The sequence below is a fragment of the Tamandua tetradactyla genome, chromosome 5, assembly GCF_023851605.1.
Source record: "Tamandua tetradactyla isolate mTamTet1 chromosome 5, mTamTet1.pri, whole genome shotgun sequence".
Classification (NCBI taxonomy): Eukaryota; Metazoa; Chordata; class Mammalia; order Pilosa; family Myrmecophagidae; genus Tamandua; species Tamandua tetradactyla.
In genome coordinates, this window is record NC_135331.1 from 140602352 (window position 1) to 140615036 (window position 12685).

The window sequence follows — 12685 nt, forward strand, 5'->3', positions numbered from 1 at the left end:
TATAACCACACCCATATACACACACACATTTAAATATTTATACATTTCCAATATGACCTGAATGGAGAATATTTTCGAACCTAGACCCAACAATCAGAAATAGGTGAACAAAGCAATGGCACATTAGGGCCTCTGCTCAAGGCAGACAGATAATAATTATTCAGTATTAACATACATAGAGTATGTAATTTTGCCCTGTTGGGATTCAGTTTCCGCATCTATAAAAATGAAGAGGTTGGACAACTTCTAAGATTCTCTCCGGCCTTCAAGCACCTCCAGATCTGACCCTGTCCACAACTCGCCTCATCTCCTAACATTCTCTGCCCTTGAACTCCATTTTTCTGGTCTCCCTCAATTTCTTCACATTCCTAAAAGGTACTCTGAGCCTCTTCTGAGACAGTAGTCTGCAACAGTCCCTGCCTGCACCTTCCATAGATAAGTCCCACTCATTCTCATGTCTGGGCTGAAACAACTCTCCCTCTGCAATGCAATTCCATGGTAATCTTCACCTCCTCTGTTAAAACTTAATTCTTTCTGAATGATCTGTAATTATTTCTTTCATTTTCTGTTTTTCTTACTAAGTCTCAAGCTCCCTAATGTGAGGGCCTGTGTATATCTTGTTCACCATGGTATCCCTGCCTCCTGGAACAATTCCTGGCATGTGGTAAATACCCAAATATTTGTGAAATGAATAAATAATGAGATTGTGCTAATAAGCTACTGAAAGCCTTACCACTGAGAGCAATTTCTAATTTCTTCCAAATAGGTCATTAAAAGTCAAATTAAATATGCCAACATTTATTGCTCTCTTCACAAAGACAAAAGAATCCAAAGTTTTAGCTTAAGCTTATTCACTTTCCTCACTGCTTTCCTAAAACCCTTGAGTGTTCAATAATAAAAGTTAGGAAAAATATCATTTTAGTAAAAATTGAGGGTATTCAGAAACTTTCAAAATAATGCTTTTTTTCTATAATTACTCTTATGGTTCACAATATATATACTTAGAAATTATAAAATGAATATTGAAAAGCTATGTTCTCCAATTGTAACATACCTAAAACAAACTAAGAAAAATGGGTACACACACACATACACAATGCTGACAAGTTTTCTCTAATATTAATATCTAACAATATAATATTTAATAACTAATGGCATGACATAACAAGAGACGTACACATATGCTTTAAATCCACAACCAAGAATATTGTAGGTACAATGTTAAAAGTCTGATATTTTTCATATTTAGCAACTTGCTCATTATTTTAGCTTTTCATGTCTGGGTTATTAATTTCCAAAAATTAAAGTTTTACTGTATCAGAAGAAGGATGTGTTAAGAGACTATGAGAAGAGGTATGTTAACTGTGTAAATCAAGCAAATTTAACTTTTTCCCCCTCCAATATCACATTTCTGATGCTTTCATAACCTTGAATGGATCAGGTTAAACTCCTTGTTCTTCTAAAAAGCTAGCAGGTAAAAGTAAAATCTTTATTTAGAAAGTTTACAAGGGATAAAAGGGGGGCCTAAAATTAGGGAAATGTGAAATAAACAATTATTTAAAAAACTTACCAAAGCCTGCTACCATTCTGCGATTGGTGTTAGGAATGATAGACTCAAAGAAACTGCCGAATAGAGGAAGGAAAAAAACCACAAAACAGAATCCCTGCACTCACTCTTGTGACATCTATGCACTGAGAAGGAATGCTTAAAGCCAGGCATACACACATATACATAAACATATCCATATAAACACACATACACATGGAGAGAGAGAGAGAAGGCTGTGCAAAGGCCCAGAAGTAATGAAGAATATAATATAGCTAACGTATTTCAAGGAAGCTCAAAAGTGAACTGTTTGGTACTCATGGAGGGATGAAAGGAGGCAAGAACAGAGGTTAGGAACACAGGCTAGTTTCATTTCTAGCACATAGGTGAAAGAAATCAAGAAAAAGTCACCCAATAACCTAGATAAATATTACAAGCATTTTCCCACCCATTTGGGTGAAGGTAAAAGAAAATAAAGGCAATCGCCAGAGCCAAAAAAGAAAAAAAGCTGCAGAAAACTAGCGTGATAAACTGATACTGAAAAGATGGCTGCCCTGAGGGCATGTGTTAATATGAGCAATTTAGAGATTTAGATTTTAACAGCCCTGTGGGGAATAGAGAGGAGGCCTTAGAACTAAGCAAAGTGGCTAGCTGGAACTAAGATCCCTCCATAAAGCTATAAACCTGAAAAGTTACTGCCTTAATAAATTAGGAAACAAAAACAAAAAAAGACCATCCTCCAGCAAAGAAAGACAAGAGGAAAACTTGTCCCACTCAGCCTAGAATTGGGAAGATAAGGGAAAAAATAATCTACCATAACTGTTCCCCTGCACGTATTCAGGATTCAAATTTATACTATGGATCCACACTCCTTTATTTATGCCCTTGGGGCTATATGTGTTTCAGAATTGAGGAATTTTCAGATTTTACCAAGGTAATATGGGGAACACACCATAATTATGTGGCAACCCAGCATAATGTGGGCAGCATGCCATAATAAAATTAATTAATTCTTTATATGAATATTTCTGTAGCACAATATATAAACATTTATACCAGGTAGCATAAAAATGATATCAAGTCAGGTTTTGTCACAAAATGATTTACAAAAACAGTTTTGGCTTTCCAAGATTTAGATTTTCAAATTGCAGATGAGAATTTCCCATGAGATGGGAAACTCTAAGACCAGAAATCAACCTAAGGTGATCCCAGGAGGACAGCACCCTCTGGAGAAGCAGAAACAATGCACATTCTTCTTAGGTGATCCTAGGATTCCTAGAAGTCTCATAGATGAATCCCTAGCCAACATGGTCTTGGAATTCAAAATTGTAAACACATGAGGAAAAAAATTCATGATTGAGGGTCAGGCAAAAAAATATCAACCCAACAGAAACAGAACTTAAAGCATGGGCTTATAAGATAGAGAATATAAAATAAGTTGTGTTTGAAATGGTAAAGAAATAAAAGAGGCTCTCAAAAATGTGAGTAAGAAACAGACTATCAAAAAATAAGCAAATATGGAAAATCTTCAAAAATAGAAATTATAAATGAATAAAATTAAAAATTAAGGATGAGTTAAAAGCAGACAAGACACAGCTAAAGAGAGAATTGGGGAACTGGAAGATAGATGAAAAACAAAGCATGATGAACAGAAAATAAACAGTTAAAAAATATGAAAGTTACACTTAAAATTACCAGGATGGAATGAGACAGTCTAACATATGTCTTATATTTGAAGGGGAAAAAAAGGGAATAGGTATGGACAACAATGATGATGCTGTGACTGTTTTCCTTAAAATGGGAAGTTAGAGATTATGAATATGTTACTGTTTCAAGAACCTTGGTTGTGAAAGAAAAGCAAGAGGTGACAGGCTGGTTGCCAGGTGAGGTCATCCAAAGAGAGCTGAATGTGAATAATTTGTATGTTTTGCATGGAGACAGTTGAAAATGCTTATAAGCAAGAGAGACAGAAGGACAGTTAAAGATATGGGTGTCAGGAAATATAGCTAATGTAGAAAGGAAGAAAGTTATGACTTAGAACAAAAACACTAACCCTGAGAGAATAATCATATGATTTTGCCAAAACACAAGACTACATTAAGAAAACAAAGATCTAGATTCTCCTCTCTCCCCTGAGTAGCCAGGAATGGCACACCATAAAATTATTTAAAAGAAATAAGATCCTCCTTAAAGATGAATAATAGAGAAATAGTATGTACACACACAGGGAGATCCTCACACATTAGGGATAAATGAAGAGATAGCATGAAAACAGCTATAGAAAGGCTGAGGGGTTCAGGGTACAATTCCCTCTCTAGTTCATGTTTTCTCCCTAGTGCTTCAAAGCAGAGTCCATCAGTTCTTGGTCACAGATCATTGTGCAACTACTCTCATCTTTATGAGAAGGAAAAGATAAAGCAAACGCCAGATTATCAACATGCTGAGAAAAAAACATACAGGCAATATTTTCCTTAACAAACAATACATTTGTCTAAGAAAGAGAAAGGGATTTACCAAAAGAAGTAAAACTGAAGAATAAATATTTTTAATGGCAAAAAATGCAGCTTTTCAGATTTTTAAAATGCACTATAAGTATATTTAAAGGCCTTTCACTAGATGCTGGCTCAGGAGTTGTGTCCCCTAAAATACAATTCTGTAAGGAAAGCATTCTCTGCCCTCAGGGAATAGCATTATATCTCACTTCTGACCTTATTTACCAAGTTATTGAAACCAAATAAGCTCCAGAGAATACCCTATCCCAGCCTCAACCAATGCGAAGGGAGGAGGTAAGAAGATTTCTTGTATTGAAAGAACATTAAGGATATTTGTGACATGCTAAGAGAGAGAACCATGACAACTAAGCACACAGGTAAAAGACTGCAGCAGCAATTTATTAAACAATAAAACTAATATGGCAATATAACAAAATCTCAATTGTAATCTAAAATGCTACAAGCTAATATTGCAATCAAAATCTATTAACAGAGTTTATTATAATTTTTCATATATACATTTTTTAAAACACTAAGGCAATTTTTTAATCATCTGTTTGAGTTACCAATTTTATACTAGCTCTGTAAAAGTATCAACTAACCAAACTGACCTTCACAACCAAAAAAAAAAAAAACAGTTAAAGTGACCCAAATATAGTCAACATTATACCATAAAAAGAGACTCTTATGAAAATGAGAAAGTAAAAAGATCAAGGAAAAAAATACTTATTGTTCCACTAGCTAATAGAAAGCTTGCTTATTTTTAAGCCTTTCTAAAATAGGCTTCCTCCTATCACCTAAGACCACTTGTCCCTCTTCTGCTCCCCTGCTCCTGCCAAGCCTTAATTCTCTCATGATCTTTTTCCCTTCCTAGGATACTGGGCATCATCCTAGAAAGCCACAGGGCCATTTGGACTGAACCCCTTACAGATTTATAGTATGGATACTAATTGGTTAAATGCTTTTCAGAAGTACATTTTCCCCATCTCTTGTTGACTACCTAAAAAATAATATAGTCTAATCTAAGCCATGGGCTAGACCTTCTGGTAAAATTCTATTTGTCCTTGAAGAAAATGGATTGGTCATTCAAAAATAAGAAACAGAGTGTACCTTGGTACAGAAAAATGAGAGCATATTTAGACAATACCAAGTAATTAAATGAGAAAAACTGAAGTAAAAGATAGAAGGATTTACAGCAAGATAGTACAATTCATATCAAAGTTATACTAGTGTTCAGTAAACTTTTATATAACCAATAAGTTATGCTTATGGTTTTGATCTTTTAGCACCATAGAATGGTCTACTTATAATCACAAATATAAATATGTTATATCCACTGACTTAACATGAAAATAGTGTTTGTATAAATCAAATTATATTTTACATGTACTAGATGAGCTCATGCAATGCAAATACCCTTCAGATTTAAAATTTCATTCTGTTTTTTGCAATTTTTTTCACAGATATTTTATGAAAAACAAAAACAAAACTAAAGCAGCAGGAACTTTGTGGTAATTTGTCAATATTTTCCTTGAATCAAAACACAATCCATACCTCCCATTATTTTTACTAGATATTCTTATAAAAAACACAATCTTATTTTTAATTAATTGAGAAGTAAAAGAATCATTAGTTAAGTGCCACTAGCCTTTAACATGAGGTTCAGAACTTGAATACCTACTTATTAAACGGGTAAGCTCTGATAGCCAATTTGGCTTCTCATAAAGTTTTATTTGATGTTTATACTACTCTCATAAAGTTTTATTTGATGTTTATACTACTTAATTTTGTTGATCTTAAAAAGGATACTTTTATTAGAATAGGCATAGCCCAAATACCCCTAAAGAGTGGGAAAAAATCAAAGGTGATGGAGTTATACAGAGAAGGCAAGGTTTAACAAATGAGTATGGCTGCTAATATCATTGATTGATATTTCTTTTAGTCTCCAGTATCTTACAGAAGCTAGAAGTTAAAACCTAAAATTGTGGAATTGCAACCCATACCAAATTCTGAAATCTGTTCTACAACTAATTGTTGTGATGTGCTTTGAAATTTATTCCTTTTCTGTATATATGGTTTCACAAAAAAGAAAAAAAAAGACGGCTGTGATGATAAATACACAGCCATATGATACTATTGTGAACCACTGATTGTTCACTTGGGATGATTACATGATATGTGAATATATAATATATATTAATAAAAAATAATTTTAAAAGGGTACTTATAAAATACAGCATATACAGAAATAATTCATAAGAACTATTAACTGGAACAAATCTTATACCATGGCTGCAAAACCTTCCAAATATCCCCCTGTGCTTATTATTTTGGCCAACCCCACCCCTTTTTTTTCAAACCTTGACATAGCACTTGGATATGTACTGGATGCCTTCTGTACCTGAATGTAGACAAGGAACTACTAGAGCTTGTTACTTTATTATTTGTCTTGGGCTATCAACTACAAAAAAAATCATCCCTGTAGCATTAAGAGTTGTAATGAAGAAAGTTGCTTATCGTGTCCTGGATGTTTTATGTGATATCACATATGTGCAAGAAGTTACAAAGGTAAAGAGGTGAAGTTGTATTGACATACCCAGAAAACTTACGTCAAAATAACAGTGGTAGGGGGGTTACTCTTCAGGTATAAAGGGCAGCATTATTATAGATGGGGAGAACATAAAATAAATGTTTTTCTTAATCTAAAATTACCTTAAAATATGTCATCTTTATTTAGATTATTAAGGTTGACCATATTCTTTAAATATATAACAACTGACCATGGTGATGCTCTCTGAATGTTTTTTTTTTTTCATCAAGAAACATACTGTAATTGAAAAAAAGAAAAAAAAACGGGGACTACATATCTAGAGTTTCTTTTTCTCTTATCTTAGCACTATATTAATCCTGCCCGAGATATTAACAAATATTTCTTTTTTAAATCTTTTTTCCAAATCATTTCTTTAAGTATATAAATTATATATCATTAAGCATCCTTTAAAAAATTGCCATAATCAACAATAATTTTCTTAGTCTATCAATCTAAAGAGAAAAAAATTAACTTTTAACCTGTAATTGAAATAATATTAAATACACATTTCACAAAGCTTCTGAGTCCACCCAATTAATATGATTTCTCAAAGCAAATCACAAAATCATAAACTCTATTCTTATAATTTTTCACTCTAAATTCCAAACTAAAGTTATACACATATAAAAATTAACTCAAAATGGACCAACAACCTAAATTTAAAAGCTAAAACCACAAAACTCTGAAAAAAAATAATTATCTTGGATTTTGAAATGTATTCTTAGATATGGCATCAAAGCACAAGCAGGCGGTGAGACGGTGGCTCAGCGGCAGAATTCTTGCCTGCCATGCCAGGAGACCTGGGTTTGTTTCCTGGTGCCTGATCATGTTAAAAAAAAAAAAAAAAAAAAAAAGCACAAGCAACAATAGAAAAAATAGATAAATTGCACTTCATCAAAATGAAAAACTTTTGTGTATCAAAGGGCATTATCACCAAAGTGAAATAACAAATTACAGATAGGAGAAAATATTTGCAAATCACATATATGATAGAGGTCTAGTATAGATAATATATAAATAACTCTTACAGTTCAACAACTAAAAGACAACCTAATTTTAAAATGTGTCAAGGACTTAAATAGACATTTCTCCAAAGAAGATAAAAGATATACAGATGGCTGATAAGCACATGAAAATATGCTCAACATCATTAGTAATTAGGAAAATGTACTCAAACTCACAATGAAACACTATCTCACAACCATTATGATGATTATAATAAAAAAATAAATAAGAGTTAGCTAGGATGTGGAGAGAGGGAAGCCCTCTGTACATTGCTGGTAGGAATGCAAAATGGTTCAGCCACTGAGGAAAACAGTTCGGTGGTTCCAAACTATTAATACAGAATCTGCTAAACATAGAACTGCCATATCACCCTCCAAATTATCCTCCTAAGAATATACCCAAAAGAACTGAAAACAGGCATGTTCATATAAGCACTATTTACAATAGCCAAAAGATGGAAACAGATCAAATGTCTTTCAACAGATGAACAGACAAACATATTGTGACATATATATGAAATGGGATACTATTTAGCCAAAAAGAATGAAGTACTGATACATGCTACAACCTTTAAAACATTATGCTAATTGAAAGAAGCCAGACACAAAAGTTCATCAGAGGCTGGGGGAGAATGGGGAGAAACCATTTAATGTGTAAGCAGTTTTACTCTGGAATGACAGAAATATTTTGAAACTAGATAGAGGTGGTTATTGTGCAACATTGTTAAGGAGAACGAATGCTTGTCTTTTTCTGGTGTTAATATTGAGCAGAGGGTTTACGTGTAGTCAGACTGATATAACCATTTTTTTTTTAAGTTACATATAAATCAAACTAATTACAATTCAAAGAAAAATTTGTTTAGGTTTCACATCCCAACTTTATATTTTGTGCTCTTTTTGTCCCAACTAGTATTTAATATTTTCAAAACTAAAATACCAACTACTTAAGATTACCTCAGTGCCTATGGGGAACTAGTTATGTGTTTACATATTTTAATTACATGTATGACTCACCCTTATAACTGGTGTGTTTCTGAAAACCTGTGAATAAACTACTAAGATAGTCTACTGTTAAAGAAACCTTGCAAGAAATTCTGAGCAAAGATCCTCTCTTATAAAGCATATAAATATAAAATTATTTATATACTCAGATTTTCCATATCACCCTTTCTAAGAATGGGAATTTCAATATGCAATAACTATCTTTCCAAATTCCTAATATTGGTTTTAAGTGGAAGTTAAATTATGCTATAATAGTTATTGGAAAATAAAATTGTTAAAAAAAAATCTCTAACCAATACTCCACAGTATTTGGTGTTTTGCTCATTTTTTTAAGTGACAGAATAAAGAAATTTTAATGCATATCATAGAGACTACAATTTGCATGTGGATTATGATGCTTCCTTTCATACAAAACCAAACAAACATGGGAGATGATCTAGAAATTGTATCATTCAGGCCATCCAGGCTAACACAGTTACTTTTTAATCCTTCCCAATAGAGAATATTACTAAATAAACCTCAGATAGCAGTTAAGCACAGTACTTAAAAGCTATGAAAGTTAACTACCCTAAACAGTGGTTCCTTCACCTGTTTTGTGATAAATTAACAAGGTAAATAAAGCCCAGTGCCTGGCATAAGGTAACTGCTCAATAAATTTAGCTATTATGATTGTTTCCATATTAATAATTCAACATCAGTTCCTATTTAAATTGTCTTATTTTAACAAGGACTCTTTCCCTATGTTACTTATCTTCAAAACCAGCCCACTCACATTATTTGCTGGAGATACTGGAAAACCTCCACTCTGTAAAACTTTTAAAAGACTACTACAGATCAAAAAGACTAAGGAGAATAAATAATTAGGTCTGAAAAAGTCAGTCTTTTGAGTGATGTCTTAGCGAAATGCTCAAACCTGTGAATATTCTCTGAAATATACTGACCTATCATTTTCATAGCATTTAGCAAACCCACAACCTGTAACATCTTTATTACAAGGATTTGTTAGGCTGAAACACACCTTTAAGACATGAGTCATCCTTCCAGAGTTGGGGAAACTGATGGAAAAATGACTAAATGATTCAGCATGCTGAAGCAAAATGAGCTGGTCATGAATTTATAATTTCAAGTCTGTTAGGTGGCTTGGCCCTAGTGGCCTCTCCCTTCTGTTATGCATATATAACACATGATACTGTAATCAACAAATTTTGCTAAACTCACTCAGAAAATGAGTATTGGTGTTTTTCCCTCAGTTAAGTTTCTAAAAGCAAAATTACTCAATTATTAAGAAAGCAAATTCATAAGGCTGGGTAACCCTTACAATGTCCAGTTGTAAGCTTCACCAAATTTTGCTTATAGGTCTGGGGTCAGTGCTCACACAGGTGCCATTTGCGCAGCTGCATAAGGCAGACACTGGGGAAGATCCACAGCAAAGAAAACCACAGAATGAGCAAAGGAAGCCAAGTGGGGCAATGGGAATGGCTATACCTGTGTCCCTTACACCAACACTGGTCTTTACCACCAAATATCCTAAGCAGGTCAAAAGGAGTGAATAGCAATAGAATATATTCTGATGTACCCTTACTTGCAGAGAACCTCATTACCCAATGCAGATGAAAACCTTTTTCTAAGGGTCCCTATTCACCTTTCAATAACAAAATATATACTATTCTAATCAAATGAAATATTTATTTCAGAAATCTACAGATACAAATTTAGAGTACAGCCTTTTTCGATCAAATCACAAACATGAAAAAATATATATAAATTAAATGTTCTTATCTAAAATTTCAGCATCTCAAATGCTGGGAATGCACATCCATTTTGTCACCACAGCTTCATTCTGCTCAGCATTTTCTGAGAATGGGACAAAGAAGTGTGCCAAGATGTGTGAAATGAAATCGCCATTATCTATGAAGTGCAATTTCCTCATTCAATAGCTCAGATTTGGTGTGGTGGCATATCATGCATACTCAAACACAAGCACCCCCCCACACACACACACACACACTCACACACAAAACCTTCTCGGCAGCAACCTGGAAAAGGATGACACTATTTTAGAACTGCAAAATGCATTTAGGAAGCAACTAGGGTAACAAGTTTGACCTTATCATTTTAGGTTATGACTGTGCAACCCCTTATCTTCTCTAACCAGGAGAGGGGAGGAAAGGGAGATGAAGAAAGAAAAAGAAAAAAGGGGTAAAAAGCGCTTAATCCAGCATGTCCAGGAGATAAAACTTCTCGGTATCTTACAACGTTAATATGTAATTTTTCTCCATCAAGACCTTGGAGGTCAACAGGAGAAAAATGGCTCAAAAGGCAAGATTTCAGGGCTGGCCCAAGGTGACATCTCCCGGGTTGGAGATTTTGAGCTTGGGGACAGCCGGGCTAGGAGTTCCGAAGGCTGCAGCATTATCGACATTGAGCCCAGGCCGCATCGCCGGCGTCCCGGGAGCCTCTGCCGTACGCACGTCTCGCTTATATAAAGAGATGCTTACAGTCCAGGTGCTTTTTCTTGGGGCCCATCACTTCATGAGTAGTAGCTTTGCAGACCGCTCTAGCCACAGCCGAGCCTGTCACACTGTACTGGGCCGCAGCGATCCGATCCGTGAGCGTTTGGCCCGACATCTTCTCCGGCCGAGTCTATCGTCTCCTCTTCTGCAGAAAAGAAGGAGAGATGGTCCTGCTTTACCCCGCAGACCGTAGCCTCTGAGAACCCAGGCCTTGCCTCCTCCAGCCGCACAGTGACTCTCTCCTCCTTGGTCCCCGCCCTGGCACCACCTCCAGGCGCCTGCAACGCGCTCAGGTCCGGCTCGGACTACGCGGTCCTGGAGGTCTTGGGCGGGAGGAATGCACTCACCGAGCCCCAGAGTCGTGACACCGTCTCTGCCCCACCCCCCTCCCCCCATGCCGCCCCCCTCACCTCTTCTGAGCCCCCCACCCCCTACAATCAGCACTTTCTCTGCAACCTGATCCCCCGCGTCGGGACAAGCTGCGGCTTGCGTCGGGTTATTCCCGGGGCGCCGCGCCCGCCGGGAGCCCACCTCCCACTTCCCGGGCGCCGCCACAGCGCTTCCTCCTTAGCATCCCTTCAGGCTTTGTAGAATGAATCGGATACCCAAGCACCGACCGCCTCCCTCCTCCTCCTCCTCGCGCTGCTGCTGCAAAGGGTTCGCTCTCCCTCGGGCGGAGAAGATTATCCTAGCGTTGCGCCATGTTATGCCCTCGCCTCCCCTTCCTTCGCTACCGCCTCCAAAGCCCCGCCGTCTCCACAGCCTCACCGGCCCCTCTCACCTCAGCCTAAAGCTCTCACTACTCCCCGCGCACCCAAATCTCGGCGGCAGGGGCCGCCTAGGGGCTCTGCGGAGGCGCCCAAGTCTCTGGGCGCCTTACCGTTGCCGACACTGGAGCACAGACAGGCTGACAGCTCAGCCCAGCCCCCCGCCCGCCCCCGAGCACGCCGCGGAGCTGTCACCCGGCCGCTGCCCTTCTCCCGGACCTAGAATTATCCTCTCCCGCTCCCAGAGCTGCCCTGGCGCAGGGGGAGGGGCCCGGCCGCAGCTGCGGATACTCACCCTTCCTGGAGCGGCGCCGCCCGCCGCAGGATGAGCGGACCCTGGGCCGCCGAGGGCAGCCGCGCCGGGTGGGTGTGTGCGGCCACGCACCGACCCGGTGCCCGAGAGCGCGAAGCCTCCAGCCCTAGCCCAGCCCCCGCCCTCAGCTCCGTGGTCCCTACGCTCGCCGCCTGTGGCCCCAGGAGCGAGTCCCGCCCGCCGCCGCCTCCTCCGCCAGCGCCGCGGCGTCTCTCTAGCGCTCCGCGCTGCGTCCCCATCCCCGCCCCCACCTCAGCTGTGGCTCCTCCGACAAGTCAGGTGATGGCGGCAGACAAACCCGGGCGAGCCCTCGGCGGAGCGCCTCGCGGCCCCCTCCCGGTTACTCACACACGCCGCCCCCGGGGGCCGCGAGCTTAAAGGCGAGGGGCCGCCGCGCGCGAGCATCCCCGGCAGGCGCGAGGAAGAGAAGAGGGAGGTAGGGAGGCAGGCACCCACCA

General features: G+C 38.3%; 1 protein-coding gene across 1 annotated transcript in view; it reads right to left on the bottom strand.

Moving 5' to 3' along the window:
• SNAP91 (synaptosome associated protein 91) overlaps positions 1 to 12309 on the bottom strand; it is a 158011-nt gene extending 145702 nt beyond the window's left edge. The window contains exons 1-2 of the mRNA XM_077162350.1: positions 12210 to 12309; positions 11133 to 11292 (exon numbers count right to left, since the gene is read on the bottom strand). Coding sequence (XP_077018465.1) covers positions 11133 to 11262 — 130 coding nt within the window. The 5' untranslated portion in view covers positions 11263 to 11292; positions 12210 to 12309. The remainder of the gene's footprint in view (positions 1 to 11132; positions 11293 to 12209) is intronic.
• Between the last annotated feature and the right edge of the window lie 376 nt (positions 12310 to 12685).